Source organism: Aulonocara stuartgranti (genome assembly GCF_965226115.1).
Source record: "Aulonocara stuartgranti genome assembly, chromosome: 10".
Classification (NCBI taxonomy): Eukaryota; Metazoa; Chordata; class Actinopteri; order Cichliformes; family Cichlidae; genus Aulonocara; species Aulonocara stuartgranti.
The window spans coordinates 17,185,828-17,206,450 of NC_138946.1; the positions used below are offsets into that span (position 1 = coordinate 17,185,828).

General features: G+C 41.1%; 1 protein-coding gene across 15 annotated transcripts in view; it reads left to right on the forward strand.

The window, feature by feature from the left end:
• The window catches only part of nbeaa (neurobeachin a), a 99,121-nt gene that overhangs the window by 41,640 nt on the left and 36,858 nt on the right, over positions 1-20,623 (forward strand). For all 15 annotated transcript variants that reach the window (XM_082548513.1, XM_082548520.1, XM_082548522.1 and 12 more), the window contains exons 7-15: positions 887-1,006; positions 1,872-2,018; positions 7,155-7,352; positions 8,295-8,428; positions 9,073-9,181; positions 11,086-11,238; positions 13,110-13,278; positions 19,771-19,850; positions 20,264-20,326. In XM_082548513.1, the coding sequence (XP_082404639.1) occupies positions 887-1,006; positions 1,872-2,018; positions 7,155-7,352; positions 8,295-8,428; positions 9,073-9,181; positions 11,086-11,238; positions 13,110-13,278; positions 19,771-19,850; positions 20,264-20,326 (1,173 nt within the window). The remainder of the gene's footprint in view (positions 1-886; positions 1,007-1,871; positions 2,019-7,154; positions 7,353-8,294; positions 8,429-9,072; positions 9,182-11,085; positions 11,239-13,109; positions 13,279-19,770; positions 19,851-20,263; positions 20,327-20,623) is intronic.

Sequence of the window (20,623 nt, forward strand, 5' to 3'; positions counted from 1 at the left end):
CACATTTTGTTCACCACAGGCTTCAACTGGTTTGCTTTTACAGTAGCTTTAGTAGTCTGTATGATGCATTCAGCCACCAACAGAGCCATTGTCCAAATCAACAACATCAGTGTACCAGATATTTTGGAGCAATCAAGGCTGACAGTGTTTTTCCTTCTATTACTTGCAACCCCGAGAGATCCCTTCACTCTCTCTGAGAAGCAAAAGGGAAAAAAAAAAAAGAATAAAAAAAGCAAATTATTTGCCTAACTTGTGAGCCCTTTTTTGTGTTTTTTTTTTTTTTTGTCGTTGTGTGTTTCACTCTTGGTTTTCCTCTCTGCTGTCACAGCACAACACCCCAACAAACACATGACAACAGGCTATAACTCGCTCTGCATTTCAAAAGCAGATGAGGTATAAAAATAGGAAATCCCAAAAAGTGCAATTGCAGCACGGGACTCAGGTGTCATCGCTGTGGACCGCCCGACCCCCGCAGCAGTAAACATTATACGCCAAGGCCGTTGCCGTATTTCTCAGTTCTCAGTATGAATGCGTCACCTTTTCACTAAGTTTCAATTTAGTTTCAATTCAGCCCTGAGGGTTTGGATGTAATGCGTCTGATGGACAAACAACTGTCAGTAATAGCCAAGGTGAGAGCAGAGGCAGAGGAATAAAATCGATTAAAATACCGTTCTGGTTGTATATAAAAACGAAAAAAACCAAAACAAGAAAGGTCTCAGTCGTCACGAAACAGTTCTGAAGAACTCCCACAAATATAAAAGCCTCGGGTAAATCAAAGAACATTTAGTTCTTGTTTTGGTAATTTGGTGCAGTGATGCTTTTCTTGTTTTGATTAATCATCTTGTGTGTGTGTGTTTTATTTTAATGTGTTTTTTCAATTTTTCAGTGGTATATGATCAGCATCGTCCACATCTACAACCGCTGGAGGAACTCCGAGATCCGTTGCTATGTGAACGGTCAGCTGGTCTCCTATGGTGATATGGCCTGGCACGTCAACACCAACGATGTAAGGGCGCTGATGTTGTTTGCTGTGGATTTTACGTGGTAGCGTGCACAGTTGATTATGAACGCGGAGTTCATTATTCAGCTGCTTCTATTTGACGATTGCTTAAAAAAATAGATTTAGCTTCAAAATAAGGATTTCCGCAGCACTGTCAGAAATCCAGTACTGGCCTGGCTCTACTTCACACCTCTCTCCTGTTGTGATATTGGCAGACATCTGAGGTTTGCCCTCTGCATTTGTCAGCAGGAACAAAGTTGTCCTTGGGCCTCTTTCCAACATAGCTCACCCAAACTCCAACTTCCAACTTTTCCATTTAGCAGGTGACAGGTAGCTGCACGGCCTTTGTTCCCCTTCCATCCTGGCCAGCTTTTGACATTTCTGCTGGTATTGAAGGTTGACGTTGTTGTAAGAAACTGAGGGAGAGGGTTTTGCTGTTCATGCAGCTCATTCAGAGACTTGAAATCAAGGGTCTCGGAAAACGTCGACGGTATCGGGGTTTGTTTGGTCCTGAGGGCCGAAGATAAAACGTTTGTCCTCATTTTGAAAAAAGGCAGAGGAGTAAAGATTTCATTGTGATAAGGGCTATGAGAGCGAACGGGACAAATGTAATAGCAGGTGAGAGTAGAGTTGGGACCGAGCGATTAGGAACCAGCAGCTATCAAAGGTTTATCTGTTTTCCACCATCCACTGTTTATAGCTTCAGAGATCTTATGATTCAAAATGAACCATATCTGTCTTTCAGATAACTGTAAAGATCAGCAAACTTCAAAACATATTATTTTTCTCCAAACTATCGATTACTCTGATTACATTTCTGTTTGATTATGTCTGAAAGGTAACATTATCTTGTGCTCTGTCTTTCCTTCAGAGTTACGACAAGTGTTTCCTGGGTTCATCAGAGACAGCAGATGCTAACAGGGTGTTCTGCGGTCAGCTGGGGGCCATTTACGTTTTCAGTGAAGCTCTCAACCCAGCTCAGATTTTTGCTATTCACCAGCTCGGCCCAGGATACAAGGTGAGATAGCGCCCGCATCCATGCTTATCACCACTATAGGACATGTTCTCCAAATGCTTTGCAGTGCTTCAGTGTCACAGTTAGAACATCCCGGCCTCCTGACTATTATTTAATGTTTCTATATGCTGTCGGTTTCCATTCATGTTGTTGTTTATAACCTGAGGATTTTACCTGTATCTTCAAAGTCTGCACTGTGCACTGGTACCTGCTGTGTGCTGATTTAAACACAAACAATAACGGTGTTTGATTAAATGTAATATCATAAATCAAGGCGATCTTGAAATATTGGGGCCTCACCACAGACCACAAATCTTAATTATTGCACTATTTTAAAGTTAAAGGCAGGGTTGAACTTTAAAAAAACTAAGAAGGCTACAAAACCAACACTGGATAGAAGCTTGGAAAAACATCTGGTTTTTATGAGTCTCCTTGTCTATTGTGATTGTATGGTAGGGTCCGAATGTGTAAACAACATGAAAGCATGGGTCCATCCTGCCTTGTGCCATGAGTTCAGGCTGGTGGAGGGGTAATGGTGTGGAGCATATTATCTTGGCACACTTGGTACCAAGCGAGCATGGTTTAAACAACACAGCCCCACAGAGTATTGTGGCTGACCACGTCCATCGCTGTATGACCACAGCGTACCCATCTACTGATGGCTGCTTCCAGCAGGATAATGTACCAAATCATTTCAAACTGGTTTCTTGAACATGACAGTGCACTCAAATGGCCTCCACAGTCACCAGATCTCAACCCAGTCGGGCACCTTTGGGATGTGGTGGAACGAGCTGTGTGGTGCTATCATGTCAATATGGACCAGAATCTCTGAGCAGTGTTTTCAGGACCCTGTTGAAGACATTATGAAGTACTTCATCCCAGTACTAGAATATGAAGTGTGTTTAACGAGCTGATTAGAAGTAGTATTTTAAATAAGAACATTTTTTTAGGCACTTCAAACATTTATCTGTTTATAAGACTTTTCTCTGCTGCTACTGTTGACGTGTCCGTTGTCTTGGTTTAAGTTGAAGCTACTTCTTGCTTTTTAGCTCTAATGTGTGAAGCCGTAACTTGAAAGCAGGTAAAAAACATCTGTACACATTTTTAACAATAATACCAAGTTTATTCCAGTATAGAAAACGCACGTCTTAGAAAACTAAATGTAAAAATATACATCAAACGTTATTGTTCAAAGCCAGGCTTTCTCATAGAGGTCATCAGTAATGTAATCTAAAAGGTGCAGGAGTTTTTCCATTTGATTCATCGTGCTTCTGTCAGTTTCAGTGTCATCAACATCAGTTTGTGAAGACAGCAGCAGATGATGTTGTACAGCTTGAGTTCATCTACCTTCCTTCTCAGTGAGCTTTTTGAATGCCTAGATTTACTCATACACCTAGTTTTTTTTTTTTGGTTGCACTCATTTCCTTGAGGTTAAAAAGGCACAAAAGGCAAATACAGAACTATCCATACATGCCACATTTTAACTCAAGTGTTTTTTGGGGTTTTTTTTAGGACTTTGTGTTCCTGTGGTTATTAAAGTTATTTAAATGAGGCTTCACAATGTTGGGTGTTGAGCTCTGATTGCTTTAGAAATCACAGTTTCTGCCTTTTGGTCTGGCTATCAGTGGCAGCTGAAATGCCTTGCCAGCTGTCTGCTTCTTGTTTTGGCACACTCGCACGCCTCAGGCCACTTACGACTTGTTTATGAAGGTGTCCAAAGATGTCAGAATTTTAAAAACCGCGAGTCGTCATGGGGATAAGGCAGCTGATGTGATTTCAGCTGCTTATTAGAAAGAAAATATCCTTAATCAGATTTTGTTCTTTTAAATAATGTTTTTCTTTGGCATGTTTGCATGTATTAGATGGCAGCTGTGTGTATACATGAGCGATCTGGGGGAAGGAGAACAGGTGAATGGGATGCAGTAAAGATCTGGCCGGCCTGAAAGTGAAACTACAGGCGCACCGGTGAAGGGATTTGAAATTGTCACTGTGACGCTGACGGGGAAAGATGCAGTATATAGAATGCAGGAGTTAGAGCTGTCTCTCATATACGAGCGCTGAATCATACATGTGGCCTTTACACCTTTCCTTTTTTCTTTTAATCATCGAGGCATTTGATGAACTAGACTTCTCTTGTGCTCCTCGAAATGATCGCATGCATGGGGTTTGCTGTTTCTCTGCCATGAATACTGATTCCTCTCTCTGTCACAGCCCACAGTTTCCTGAGGCTGATCAGTCAGATGATTGCCTCTCTGCATGGCTTAGAATGGGCTTCTCAGATGCCCAGAAGAGACCATTAAATGGCTCAGTTGTTTTAAAGCCACAGGCCTCGGCGCTGGCATTGTAATGACAAGTGCGTGGGCTTTTCGCTCAGCCAAAGGAGGGACGCCAGTGGGTCTGTTTGTGTCACGCAGCTTCCTGTCTTAACTCGAATGTAGGTCGGTCCTCGTTCCCGTGGCTTCACGCATATGTGGACGTATGTGTGTGTGTGTTATACGTTTCTTCTTGGGTTTTGCCTAGTCTGTGTTTAATCGAACTGTATCCACATATATACACACAGTATGTGTGCGCGCAGCCGTATGCGGCTTCTTAGTCCCGGCCACTGTCAGTGTTACTGTTCAGTAATGAGGAACAGGAAGCAGACAGACACTCTGCTTTAGCACAGTGAGGGTGCGCGTGGTGTTCCAGTTCGACGAGGCTTATGATGGCTGACACGCTGTTTGTGCTAAATGTCTGCGTGCGCAGTTCAGCACTTCCATGTTCTCCTAATGACAGAAGAAGACGGGACATAACGTCTTGTTTTTCTGTGCGGGCCACGGTTGAAAGGAAGCTCTGGTGTTATTTTTATCTTCCTCTGCGTGTGTATGTGTGTGTTCTGTATATGTCCTGCCACTCATGTGTTGAATATGTCATTGGTTACACTGTTTATAGGAGGTCCAGATGTCCTCGTTGCAGAGCTCTGCCAGCAATCTGGCCACAACTTAATTAATGAACCATGCGAGTATGTATCTGGACACCTGCATTGTGCGCTTGTGTGTGTTGTTGTGTGTATGTCTCATATGTTTCATTATAGTGACATTCACAATCTTTTTTTGTGGTGCGAGTTGTTAATGTTGAACCTTTAGATTTCTGTGCAGATTAACATGTGTGACTAACGCTGGCTACAAATGTCTTGGTAGATTTCTGATATTTTTGCTCTAATTCAGTTTTAGAAAGTGTTTAGAGTTGACATTTAGTTTTGAATATTTACAGATAGCCAGTCCTAGATTTAGATATATTTTTTTTTTTATAAATAGCTTATAATAAGTCAGGAAACATTTCTGTCAGATGCTGGAATTCTCATCCTGAAGAGTTGGCCGTCATTCAGTAAACTGTCTGGAGTTGCAGGCAGGCAAAGGATGAGCTGAATGGTTTAAGCGTGCGTGCACGGGCTCGTGCGCCGTTATCACTGCAGGCCATGTCGCATCTGCATCTGTCAGGTGCGAAAAAGGCAAGAGTTGTCGCTTTCATTCCTTTCGGTGTGAGGGGACACATGTTTTTAAGTGCAGCCGCGTAAGGCTTTACATATGTAAAAACCCACGCTTTAATGCATGTTCCTCCTTCCACCTGACGGATATCCCCTTATGTCTTCGTACTTTGAAGAGTCAGCAAAGATCTTTCACGCTTTCAGCAGCCCGCCTTCCCCCTTTTTACTATGGCAACCTGAATGCAAGCTCACATTTAAAAGAGCTGCGTCTATACATACACACACACACACACCTTGTAAGTACAGCACAATAAACAGGCTGACGCTGCAATAAATCTGCATCCTAATAAGTGCATTAATTTCACATTCAGGCTATACAATACTTTTGTAGGGCCCGCTCCAAAATAAACTGAAGAGGCTTTTTATTAGTGATTGTGAAGAATTATTGCAGAATTTCAGACAATTTTTAACAGATAAGCTTATTGACACACGCTGCTTCACAGAGGAGCTGTTTAACACGGGGTCATCAGCTCCCGTATCTGACTAAAGTAATATCTTCTTAATTCAGAAAATAGAAGCATGCTGTAATTACCATTAATTACTCTTGCAAACAATGCTGTGCTGTGAAGACTGTGTGAAAAGTGGCTTTAGATGCAGATTAGTGGCCTCTCCCGGCTCCTCTTTGCGTGTCCATGCAAGGAAGCGTTTTGTGTTTCTCGTAACTGAATCAGAGAAGGTTTAGTGTAAATTTGTATTCAGCCCTTGGATGGAAATAAGGATGTTACATTTAGTGGTGCATGGTTAAAACTGCTCAGGGCATTTTTAATCTTTTTTTACGCTAGACCTCAGATGAAAGGTTTAGAAGAAGACGGGCCTGCAGGTCTGTCATCGGCCCGCGGCTTTCCTGTGCAGTCAGGCTGAGTGAGGTACCTGGGGACCCAGACGCTTGTAGGTGGAGAGCGGCCCCCGCCTAGAGCTGCTGCAGAGGGTGGCAGATCAGTCCGCTGGCCTTTCATCTGCTGGGCTTTATACTTTGTGTGTAGCAGCACTGCTGCAGGACACATGAACCCAGAGACCTGTGCAGATAGACGGATATAGATACAGATGAAGTGCAACCTACAGTTCCTACAATTTGTGCGTGGACTAAAGAAATGCGTCTATCTTTAGACCGCGTGTCCTGGTTTCAACATACTGCTGTGTTACATTCGTCCATAATGTCAGTGGAGGAACAGAAAAGTGAGAAAATGATCCAAAGTAAAGCTATTTTAGATTCCAGGCTGTGTGGGTTTTTTGTTGTTTTTTTTGTGGGATAAATGTAAATAATGTTTCCCTTCTCTTTTGTGTGTTTGGTGTTGGTGGACTACAAAGAGAGAGATAAATTTGGATCTCCGAGTGCTCCTCTCCCACACATCCGCTCCCCCATCCATCTCTTATTCTGGGCTAATTGAATTAGTGCCCGGGTTAGCGCTGTGTTCATTAAGCTAATGCTGTGTTGTTTACACACGGCTCATGCTGCAATTAAGCAGACTCCATTTTGGGTGTTGAACTTGTGCACACAGAGACGCGCTTCTGTCGTCTCGGGGAAAGTCATTTGTCTGTCTGATTCAATGGTTTCCTCACACAACCCTTGACATCTTCTTCTTCCTCCTCCTCCACCTCCACCGCCACTGCAGAGCACTTTCAAGTTCAAGTCCGAGAGCGACATCCACTTGGCTGAGCACCACAAGCAGGTGTTGTATGACGGAAAGCTGGCCAGCTCCATCTCTTTCACCTACAACGCCAAGGCAACGGATGCCCAGCTCTGCCTGGAGTCGTCGCCCAGGGAAAACCCTTCCATCTTTGTCCACTCACCGCACGCACTCATGCTACAGGTTAGTTTGGCTTGTTTCTTCTGAGAGAGCTCGCTCTAAATCACAGCCCACAGCTCTTGATGTGTTTAGTAATGCATATGTGAATGACTGAAGTGGAATGAAGTGATTGCTCAGTGTGATTATCAAGCTAGTTTTTCATAGGCTGACTCACGCTCGCCTCAATTGCATTTGTGAAAAATAAGTGGTATTTACCTTGCTTGGAGTACTGTAGATATAAGGGATTTCCTCAGTATAAGATATTATAGCTGATATGATATTTAAGAAAATATAGAAAACAGATTTGATTTTGACAGGACTCTTAGATCTTAGTTTAACCTTCTTTGAAGGATACTGCTTGTAGTTATGTTTAAGCATATATCTTTCAAGGTTGATGGAGGTCTGCTCAACCAGTGGTGCTTTTCTTTTCTTAAAAAAAAATCTCCTGATTTCTGAGAATTCCCTCAGTTGCACAGTGTGTGAAAAATGCACCAACCATTCAGGCAGCAAATTCTCTATTTTATAATTATGAGGGCACAAAGGGAGTCCTGTTTTCTTATCCAGTTAATTTAGTTAAGGAAGGTCTTGCAGTCGCCTTTTTCATGATTTTAGTTCAGTGGGTTAAAACAGCTTAAAGTGGTACACAGGTACCATTTATAGCCCTAAGGAAATGCTCCGTTTTGAGATAATTAAAATTATTTTGAAGTAAATTGTTTCAATTTGTCTCTGTGGGATCTAAAACTAGTCTTTAAAAAAACAAAACAATAGATGCACTAAATGTGTGTGTGAAAAGAAGCGAGTCTTAAATTACCATATGTGGAATAAAAAAATGTCTGCAAGATTTTCTATTGTTAAGTCTGCATATGAGAGCTGTTTGCTCTTTAATAGTGGAAGTGAGCATGTGATTTCTACTGTGTGAACATGTCAAATAAAGTCAGCGCTAACAGTCTTTTTTCCAACCCCCAGGATGTGAAGGCTATTGTTACCCACTCCATCCACAGTGCCATTCACTCTATAGGAGGCATACAGGTCCTGTTCCCTCTCTTTGCACAGCTGGACTACAAGCAGCTCAATGACAGCAGCGTGGACACCACTGTCTGGTGAGTCATCTGCATAAATACAGAGAACCTGATGGCTGTCTGAAGAGCACTTATATCAACTGCACCATTTTTTCTTTTCCAGCAGAGGAAATCAGGCTGAAGCTTCAAAATATTACATGTTTTGTTTGCTATGCAGTGCTGCAGCTGATCCTAGTAGGGACCCCGAAACAAACTAGGGAAAATGAGAAGAAGTAAATATAGACAATGGTTGACATTAGAGAAAGGTAAATGTCGTATGTGGGAGAGTTGTCTTCCTTTTAAAAGAATAACCTCAGTTGTGCTGCAGGCTACAAAATAACTGATTACAGAGAGTAAAAGGAGGAAGAGCAAGGTGTTTTAGAAAGTCAACATGTTCTCCTTGCTCCGAGATTCCCCTAAACCGCCCCATCTCATCAGTATTAATCCAGTTACATCCAGTATCGAGCAGCTTTGCAGTCCGATTATTTAAAAAATATATCATCAAGGAAATGACAATAAGAAACAGCAAAGCACCTTGCTTATTAAAAATATATGCTGGGGTATATGAATGTGGGTCTGAAGAGTGATGAAGCAAACACGACATGGATCGTCTTGCCTGCAGTAGTAAACATGTTTGTCCAGTAGTGATTTCAATGCAGCATTGCTGGTGTGTGCTTATGTTGCAGTGCTACTCTGCTGGCATTCCTGGTGGAGCTGCTGAAAAGCTCAGTGGCCATGCAGGAGCAAATGCTGGGCGGTAAAGGCTTTCTGGTGATCGGATACCTGCTCGAGAAGGTCAGTACAAGAGCCTCCAGGAAAGAGTTTGCATTCTATTTGAGCTCCATTAAGTTCATCAGGGTTTTTTATCAAGCTTTACTTACATTTCCGCTGTATTCTCTGCTAGGTAGCTTATATGTATATAGCTATTTAAACCTGATGCGGCGTGATGCAACAATATTTTTGTCATTTGTTGTTTTGTTAAAATGTTTTGGGCTATACTGACAGGTGTTTCTTTTATTTTATTCAGTGCAATATTAAAGGTCAAATTTATTGCAGTGTTGATTGCATTTCATCAGTATTACAGAACTGTGCAAAAGTCTTGAGCCACCTGTCTTTCCTTTATGTTTCGCTTCTAATGAGCCAGAAATTCCTGATATACATGTTTGCATGTATGTTTTCAAGCTTTCCGAAGGTCTTTCAAAGTTTTATTTGGACATTGGTTGCTTTTCCACTCATTTTCAGTCCAGTCCTTGTATTTGACCATCTTCAGAGAAATGCTTTTGTTTGTTAGTGTACCTATGAATCACGAGATAAACCAGTGTTGTGTCTACACATGAACCGCAATTTAGCAAATTTAGCATTTAGTTACTAGCAGCCTGTCACAAAACACATAATTTGTTTCCCATTTCTGCTGTTGAATTTGTAAATTTCCAAGACAAATCTGACATAAAATAGTATTATTAGTTAGTTAGTTCGTTAGTTAGTTAGTTATTTCCAGAGAGCTATTAGCCAATAATGTGGCATATTTCCACATTATACTGCGTGTACAACTTGGTGAGAGGAAAATGGACTAGTGGAGGACAAAAGCAGAAGTGGCAGGCTGAAAAATCATACAGCAGATGAACAGTATGTGAGTCAGGTCCTTAAGAAATAGGACAAAATCCAGCAAAGACCTGCCACAGGACCTGAGAGATGTATCTGGATCTTAAGTTGATCCATTTACTGTTCACTGAAGCCTCATCAGAAATGGTCTGAGTGGAAGAGTGGCTGTCAAGAAGCCATACTTAAGGAAGAGAAATGGGTGGGGAAGGCTGAGATATGCTAAATTACATTAGAATAATTGGACTAAAAATCAGTGACAACAAGTCTTATGGAGCGATGAATCCAAATTTAAATATGTGAAGTTAGGAGAGAGGTACAGCAGTGTCTACAGCCATCTGTAAAACACGCTGGAGACTTTTACCATGCAGTACCATCTGCAACATCTTTATCAGTGAAAACATTTCAGCATGATAATGATCCCAAACGCCAATCTAGTAAAAGCATACCTGGATAGAAAAACACACTGAAACACTGTCGGTCATGGATCGGCCTCCCCAGAGCTCACGCCACAATATTACTAAAGCAGCGTGGGATCATATTGACAAAGAACAGAACAAAAGGCAGCATAAAAGATCTTTGAATGTCCTTTAAGAAGGATGGAGAGCTATTCTGCTTAAAGACATTACAGGAAAGCTTACCTAAGAGAGTCCAGGCTGTGCTAATAAGGTGGTCATATCAAATATTGACTTACAAGCTTTTTAGAATATGATTTAGTTGTGTATATGTTTCCCATTCTTCTAGAAAAACGTAAAGAAAGGAGCGTTGTCTCAAGGCCTCGGTGCAGTGTAGGTATTAGAAGTTGTTGTGCGAAGATAGAAATGTGCAGAGGAAAGAGACAGCGATATCATATGCACACTTCTTAACAAAACAGATGGTGTAAATTAATTACCTGAGACCTGTGTTGAACTCTAGCTTAGGTACCTAAAATTATGTATTGAAAAGCGTCATTCAGCAGGTGATTGGCTGTATCCGTGGTTACACTGGCTGTACTGTAGGATGACAGCAAATAAAACGTTAATAATAATAATTTAAAAGAGTGTTTATCAGCTTTTTTCTTTTATCAGCTTCAAACCTATAATTGCGTGCTCTTTTCCTAGTCTTCACGGGTCCACATCACCAGGGCAGTGCTTGAGCAGTTCCTGTCCTTTGCCAAGTATCTGGATGGTTTACCTCATGGAGCGCCACTCCTCAAACAGCTCTGTGACCATGTCCTCTTCAACGCTGCCATCTGGATACACACCCCCGCCAAGGTCTGTTTATTTTCAGGCATCTCCTAAAAATGTGTGCGAGTGTGTTTTACATGACCTTGCTGCAAAGAAAATAAAGGTCTGGAGGCCTGTAAAAAAATAACCAGCAGAGGGAAGAACATAAAACATAAAAAGAAAGCAAGAGATACTGTTTTTTTCTGATTCTTGTGTGCTCTAGGTTTGGTCTGAATTCAGGAAAAAAGAGAGACATGTAAACATCATAAAAGAAAGATGAAGGAGGGGCTGATATCTCTCACTGGCTTTTGCCCTTTACAATAATATAATAAACAAGGATGGAAGAAGACATTGGGGGGAGGGGCTGGGGCATTACACAGGAGAAGGACAGAACACGCGAACGAGGGGAAACAATAAGAAAAAGTGACATTTGAAAAGACCTCGGGACAGAGAGCGATGTGTTGTTCCTCTTTTCCTCCTCACTCTGAACTCGATGTGGCATCGCTGAAGGGCCCCTCAGCTCTTGCCTCCATTTATTCTCAAATCTTCCTGGCTCCCTGTCTCCTTCCCTCTGACCCCGAGAGCTGATTGGCCTCTGGGTATAGCGGTGCAGCCGACGGCGTCCTGGAGTAAAAACAGAAGCTATGCAAGCTTCTCAGGAGATGGAGGAGTGTGCGAATGTCAGAATGCAACACTGTACAAATACAGCGTATTGATCTTGGCTTTTATCTCAGAGATTCAAAGTGACTGAAGTATGTGATTACATATTGTTTTTTTGTTTTTTTTTTTACCTGCAATTGAGTGCCACTGCAGGAAAGATGATAAGTTCTTATTACATGATAATAATTAAGGTCACAATAAGAACAGCATAATAAACATACTAAGCAGCCCCACACACACAAGAAATCTTAAAATCCTTTAATCTTACTTCCTTTGTACCGTTCTGCCTCCCGCTGAGTGTTATTATTTTCTGCCTCTCAGTGTATTATCATTACCTTTGTTATTGGCGAAAATAGCCTCGGTCATGTTCAGGACTTAATGAAACACTTGAAGAAATCACATGTGAATCACATCGCCCGTCTCTCATAATGTGTCCCCTGCTCAGTTTTAAAAGAGCCCGTTTCTCCTGGTAAACACAGTCCTTTCAGAGAGGGAGGAATATATATTCTTCTTGTTTTTGTTTTAATAAGCCATTGTTGGAGCAGCGGAGCCCGAAGTGTTGCAATACGATCAAGAATTTTCGTAAGTTCTGCTGAGATGGTTTTAAATTGCACCAGATAAACAGCTTAATGTGAGAAATGTAATATAATGAAGGCCATTTAAGTCATCTGAGTGCACTCTCCTTTTTAGATGAGCTGTGATGTGGTATGGTCAGGCAGTGGCACCCTGCTAATTTCATCCGTCTAAACAGAGCTAACTCGTTAAGGCTGGTCCTTAGCGTCACGGTCACTGTAATGAGCTCAGAGATTTCTGAGCGTACAGCACGCTCCAATCTATGAAAGTGCGATTGAGAGGATTGGTTAGTGGAATATCAATAGAAGGGGGGGACTTTTTACTTTTTTTTTTTTTTTTTTTTTCTTTTTAAACGGAACATAAAAGGAGGAAAGGAGCAAATTAGCGATTGGAGAACGCACGCCTCAAATGCCAGAGTCAGTAACTGCCTCCTCATATGAGGCTCGAAGAGCTTCAGGCACAGAAACATCAAAATAACACAAAGCAGGAAAACACTGGTGCTTTTACTGGAGGGAAGTTTCCGCTGTGGCCGTCCTTTCACTGTTAAACAGCTTTTTTCATGAATATCATAAACACAAAGTGATGATTTATTTCTCTCCCCAAACTACTTGTCCGTCAACATGCGCATATAAAGACAACGCACGTACCGTGCATGTGTTGTTTGAATGTATTTTGTGTATTTCCAGGTCCAGCTGTCCCTGTACACATACCTGTCATCGGAGTTCATCGGCACTGCCACCATCTACACCACCATTCGCCGCATCGGCACCGTCCTGCAGCTGATGCACACTCTGAAGTACTACTACTGGGCAATCAACCCCCTGGAGTGCAGTGGAATCACCCCCAAAGGTCTTGGTATGTTTACAGTGCACACAGTTTGCATGAACACAAAGGCATGCTCGCTGTAAGAAGAAAGACAAGAGTGAATAAGGAGCAATGACAGTCCCTTAGGCTCACAGCTCACATGCTCACAGTGTTTCCATCACTTCACCACTAGGGACTCAAAGACAGTGCATACGGTGCACTCTGACACACACACACACACACACACACACACACACTAGTGATAAATTGTGCGCAGTTTTACGGTTCAGTATCAGGTCCAAGGACAGTTTGTTATGTGGACTGAGCCACAGCTGCTCTGGCTTTGCTTCTTTTATTTTTTTTGCTAATTTGTCAGATCCCATCCTCTGTGATTCAAATATTTAAAGAGGCTGCTGTCACACACATCACAGAACTGATACAGTTACAGCCAAACTAATGCGCAGTTTAGCTGGTCTATTACCTTAGTTTAACAGACTTAACTTTCTAGCATTAATACATGACCACATAAAGGCTTCCAGTCGTCTATCCAGGAAGTTTCTTTTACTGTGTTTTGCTCTAAATCTCCATTATTTCTAAATTAATACGATAATTGTTACCTTTACACGCCTGTTAATGACTTCCTTCTTTCCTTGGTTGTGTTAAAACGCTTCATCTCCTGCCTCGTGGCGTTGTTGTTTTTGTTGTCTCGGTTAACAAATGAATTTCACACTTGTCATGAAAATAGAGAGTAAATAATTCAGAGCTCGGACAGAAGATATTTGCTAGAATATACAGTAAAATATTCTCTTCTTAAAAGCCTGACAGTCGCCCGTTTGAACCACATCAGTTTAACATTTAAACGACTCTTAAAATCATGATTATGTGAGATTTAAGGAATGTTTTCTTTCACAGTTATGAGCAGTAATTTTGAGCTTCTTGTTAATCATTTTCATTTGATTTTTATTGTGCTTTTTTTTCTTAAAAGATGGAGATGGGCCTTGCAAAAAAATAGTTTTAGAAATGCAGCTCAAGAGGTTTTTAAATTGTGAAAGGGAGTTTTTTGCTGACAGTTGACAACTAAAGGTCACCTCAATACCCGAATAAGTGATTAATAACTTCAAATTGCCGTACAAATTTGCAGTGACATCGTACTCAGTCATTTCAAATAGTTAAAGCTATGAATGTATATACAGTAAAGAAAATGATCATTTCTGCTATATATTACACAGTTGTCTTGATGTATGCTCAATCATCCAGGTAAGTAAATCCCCAAAAGTTGATTCTGTTCATCTGGACGTAGTTTTTCAGTGGGAGAAACGTTTCGTCACTCATCCAAGTGACCCTAAAAATAAACTGAACTTGACCCAACCTAAATCTTTGGACTAAAATATAAATTTTATTAAGATATCTACATTGTGGGCACTTTCTTTTGATCACCAATACTTTCTTTTGCAGTTCTCCACAGGGTGAAACAGATTTATGCCTCCACAATATGAGTAATACATGTATACACACACAGACACACACACATTCAGAGTTTTTCCCAACAACCACTGGTGTTTATGGGAATGGCTGAGCGGCTTCTTTTGTGTATTTAAGAGTGAATAAGACCATTTCAGAAGCAGACACTGCATGTTCTCTTTTCCAACTGCTGCATTTTATTTCTTAAGAACAGAACAGGTGATAGCTGTGACACCTGTGTAAATAAATCTTTTTATATTTCCTTAAATGTACCCACACCTTGTGCTTCTTGTGAATGCAGTTTTTTTGGAAAAAGGTCTCAAAGATTTGTCCATGGGTTTTTTTTTATAAAGCCACTATAAAACATATCTATTTTAAAATAACACAGGGCTGACTCAGATATTCAATTTTCTTTGCCTTTGTAATAGAGCAGGGAACAGCTAGCAGTGCTAGCACCGCCGCTGTTGTCACGCTCTGTAGCAGCAAAAGGTCGGAGGAAGCCTCACACTTTAATCAACCTCTCCTTTTGCCCGGGACCCTCCGCTGACTATGAGTACGCATCCCATGTCTCCATGGTAACAGACATGTGATTGGCAGATCCAAGGGAGCTTTTGGAATTTCTAATCAAGTGGCTGTCTGGCTTCTTTTCTGTTTGGCGATATTACTGTTTGCCTGCTGGGATTTAGCCCCATAAAAAAAAAAGGCGCAGATAACAGTATAGCAGCAATTAGCCTCAGACACATTCGTACTGTAGTTCAAAGCTAAAAGCAGCTAGTTGTGGTTTGAAAGCCTGCAAATGTATGCACTTGACTATACTGTATGAATGTGATATGCACTCATTTGCATAGTAATGGACAGTTATGTTGCTCATACCACGAGCTTTGTGGATAAAAATGCATTCAGCTAGCTGAAGAATGGGCTTGAATCCGAGTTGGAAGGACAATTTTGTATTTTTAGTATTTTCTTTTTTATCTTGCACCAGACTTGGACTGAGCTTAAAATACCAAATTCCTTTAACTGTGTATTTTACAAATGGCTAAATTAGGTGGTGGTTGGAAGTTCCAAGGAAAGAGTGTGTAGTCTTCACAATAAAACCTCTTGGGTCTTTTGCTCTTAAATTGCATTAACTATAATCAGATGTCTAGACTGAATTTAAAAAAAAAAGAAAGGAAGGGGCTCTAAATGAATTACACTCAGCCGACACTTAACGTACGACTTGTTAGTACCAGGCTGGAGCTCATTTTCCCTCCAGAGCTGCCTTAATTCTTCATGTCAGAGATTCAATGAGGTCCTGGAAGTCCTCTGACATTTTCTTTCTGCATTGACGTGATAGCCTCAAAGAGTTGCTGCAGATTTGTTGTGATGAGTCTTCTGTTCCATCACATCCCAAATTTGCTCGCCTGGATCTGGTGAATGGTGAGACCATTTGATGACGGTGAACTCCTTGTCATGTTTCATAAAGCATTTTGATATGATTTGAGCTTTGAGACATGGTGTGGTATCCGTCAGAAGGTGGTACACTGTGGTCTTAAATTGAAGGACATGGTGTGCAACAATAGTCAGTCAAGTCATGGTGTTTAAACCATGCTCAGTTGGTACCAAGGGACCTGAAGTGTGCCACCATCAGTCTGAACCGAATATACAAGGCAGGATGGAGCCGTGCTTTCAGGTTCATGTTTCACACTAAATTTTGATTTTGTCATTAAAACGGAATTGATCAGGTGATTATCAATTTTGGCAAGTTTTTGTTTAATCTCAATTGTCCCTATTAACCCAGTGTGGTCTTCTGTTGCTTGTAGTCGATCTGCAGTCAGAGATGCTCTTCTGCAATAATACCTTGGTTGTGACGAGTGATTATTTGAGTTACTGTTGTCTTCCTGTCAGCTCAAAGTAAACTGGCCATTCTTCAGATTGTTATGAGCTGACAGGTATACCTAATAAAGTGGCCAGTGAGTGTCTTAGTCATGACAAATCTTTTTTTTTTCTGTCTATACAGTTTTTTCTTTATGTATTAAGCCTCGTTCAGCCAACTTCCGTGACTTTTTCTATGTACTTTGTGTTAATTGTTGTAAAATGGGCAAATCTTGAGGAAATTCATTTTCTTTTTAGATCAAATCTGAAGCGTGTGTTTGTGTGTGTGTAGTTGTGGCAAAGGGCCCAAAGTCAGAACAAAATCGCACCACTTTAAACCTCTTTATCTCTCGAAAGCTTGCCATTATCCAGTTAAAATAAAAACTACTCGTTTGTTATCGTAAATTAGACTAGATAAAACTGTGCAGCCAGACTAGGAGCACACAAAGACGAAAATTAATTTCAAAGAGTAAGTGATGGTAATTAAACCTGCCCAAGGAAAGCTGTTTAGAAGAATATAAGCTTTATTCAAGGCGTCTTATGACAAAAGAGCTTTAAATAAGGAGGTTCCACTCACACCGCTTTCACCTGGTCATTTAATGCAGAGTGGCTGGGTAAACATGATGGATGGTCAGTGTCACCGTTCAGGCTACACGCACCAGCTTGACAGATAAGGATGATGGATCGCAGTGGATTGCTTGGGTGTCATGTTTTGGCTCCGTGAAGAGCAGGAGAACAGACTGAAACACGTACACACTCGCGTGATTGAAGGGCAGCAGAGCGTGACAAAGAAATGGAGGGACAGGCTTCACATCGTCTTCCTTTCACACCCTCGGCCTTTTATGTTTCTCGTGAGCCTACTTCTGCTGGCTAAGCAACAGTGGGTCAAGTCTTGTTTCTGAGAGGACGTGGTGCATTTTATTCCGTTTACAATAAACACTGTTTGCGATTGTATTTCTCTTCCTTTGAGGAATACATAATAAGGGATAGTTTCAAACACCCTGACACAGCAACGTGTGAAATGACAAATACACACAAACTGGACATCATAAATGTTTACTGGTTCTAATAAACAGAACAATTCTGTCGGGAGTGATGAGGACACGTAGCATTTGAGGTTTATTAGGTTGCATTGTGGGTGCTTGGTTGCTAAAGGCATCGATACAAAAAATAGAGTAGTTGAGGAAAATGGAGAATAAGTAAAAAAAAAAAGTAGGAAAGGAAGAAGGGAACTTTATCTGACTGCAGTGGGATTCAGAGGATAAATGTCCTTGTTTTTGAAGGGTGGGTCTTATATCTTTCTTGTTTTGATCTAAATCAATGCATTTTTAGGCTTCCTGGCACCGCTTTCCATTAGCTAGTTATTTGGCAGCTGTTTTGAGCCGATTCATCACAGCTATAAATTCAACTGTATCTGACGTGCACATTAAACACTTAAAAAAAAGAATGAAATAGTTACATCAATTAAAATTTAATGCCATCATCTGAGTTGTCAGTTTTTTTGTCTTAATCATTTTAAAAGTGATAGAGTTGTGAAGCTTTGACGCAGAAGAAACAAACACTATTGCTCTTTTTGCATGTGTGTGTGTAAGTTGCCCAGTTCTAGATGTATCTGCTATAGAAAGCATGCACCTTTTCCTGAACCTTAACAGAACTTTAGTAATTCAATTTTAGTTATATTCCGCCAAGTCACCACAACAGTCTCCTCAGCCTGCTTTATATTTCAAGGTAAAGACAGCACAATAATACAGAGAAACCCAACAATCAGATGACCTCCCTATGAGCAAGAACTCGGTAACAGGGGGAAGGAAAAACTCCCTTTTAACAAGAAGAAACCTCCAGCAGAACCAGTGTCAGGGACAGGCGGCCAGCTGTCGTGACTGGTTGGGGATGAGTGGAGGGATGCGGGACAAGAGACACACTGTGCCGCTCTCAAAAATACATTTTAAATCATTTTTGCATCATTTGGTTTAAAAAACAAAAAAAATGGCACAGCATTAAATCAACAGGGCGCTGCTTTCATCTTTACATAGTTCTACATTAAGTTAATCTTCATAAATTAAACTATGCAGATAAATAATAGAAACTCTTTCACTTCATTCATCGTACCAGCGTGATGGATGTGACTAAAACTCGTAGCAGAGTAGTCGACAGCTCTTTTCCCTCCTGCATACAGTGCAGATTTTGCCACATTGGAAAAATAATTGCTCAAGGGGAGAACATGTCTTTTGACAAGTATGTTGACCATTTTCCTGAAGCCTTCATTACTCACTGTGTTTAATGGGTGCACATTTTTGGCCTAATGGAAGGGGAATGTGTTGGTTATTTAAGGGCTTCTTTGTGTGCTCGGTGGATTTGCAGATGCACTGTACAGGCTCGTTTTTACGGACGTTTGAGTTCACGATGGACAGTTCACGTTACAAAGCACTGCACTGTTTTTCTTGGTCTTCATGCATTTATCACACTGCAGTTTGTGGTGTGTTTTCAGGTGGTGGAATTGTTAGTCCAATAATCACACAACTGGTATGTTAACTCCAACTTTAATGGTTGCCTTCTTTCGTTCCGCCACACAAGAAGAAACCGACCCTCCAAAAACTTCTACTTCCCCTTCCAGCCTCCGCGTAGCCATGCCCCCCTTCACTGGACACTTGCGCAGTGGGACAGATACATCTTAAAAGAATAATTCAATGTTTTGCTTTGCACATGACTTCTTCTTGGTTAACATCACTTGAGTTAAAACCAGAGTATTTCAAAGCATCGGATGAAGACCTTTTATAAGGGCATGCTCTTTGCCTTCTGTGAAAGTAAACTTACACGGAAAATACTGTTGTGTTTTTTTAGCTCGATTATCTGTGTGTAAACCACCACAGCAAACAACTCATCCAGTACCAAAGCTGTAAAGTATATACAGTGGATTACAGCAGTTGTTTGGTTTGGATCACATTTTTGTGAATTACTGCGTCTTTGCTGTAATACGTTAGATTAGTACAATCATAAAATATCCAAATTGCCACTAGAGTTAATGACAGTTATTTACAGTCATATAGCAGAGTGAGTGTGTGCGAGCGTGTTTGTGTTAACGTGTTTTTCTCTGCTCTCCAGGAAGCCTAATAAAATCCAATATCAGTAAACACCAAGGCTCAGTGGTGGGCTTATTTAGCCGATCATTATCGAGTGTAAAAATGTATTTTTAACAGGAAATTAATTTTGTGTTTGCGCGTCTTTGTCTAGATGGACCACGACCGTCCCAAAAGGAGATCATCTCACTCAGAGCCTTCATGCTCCTCTTCCTCAAACAACTCATACTCAAGGTAAAATGAGAGAAACCGATTTACCGTGATCTTCATCGCATAAGATCCAAGAAATCGCTTCTTTTTTAGCTTTCTTTTCCTATTATGTCCTCTGTTGTTTTTTCTCCTGGGGACTGTTGGCTTAATCTAAAATGTGTGTGTGGAGAATTGCATTATAGATTTGCAGCGTGAATAAAACACTGTAGCTTTTGTGTTTGTGCGCTCTGATATTGATTTGTTCCTGTATTTGCGCGCGTGTGTGTGTGTGTGTGTGTGTGTGTGTGTGTGTGTGTGTGTGTGTGTGTAAGGAGGTTGTTACTGCTTCATGGTAAAAATGCAGCCAGAAACAGAATTAATGAAGCGGTGTGTAGTTAATAAGAGGTAAAAAACAACAGGAGATCACGAATGTTTAACTGAATGTCTGGTTTTCACAGGACCGGGGCGTGAAGGAGGACGAGCTGCAGAGCATTCTCAACTATCTACTGACCATGCATGAGGTAAATGCTAAATTCTGTATTAAAATAGACACTGAGAGAGGGCAAAAGAGGGAAACGGAGAGACTGTGAGAGCGGTTGAGTGGAGCTGGTGGCAAAATGTGCATTATAATTTGTGGGCTGAAGTTATGGTCCACTTAAACGAGTGAGTGTGAGTCAGCTTCAGTGCTGTGACCGCGTGAAAAATGGAGCAACAATGAACTGAACAGAATGTTCTCTTCTGTAACAATTATATCTATTCTTGCTCTGAAATACCACCTGCCATTCTGTAATCCACCCCCTCCGCGTCCACCCTTACAA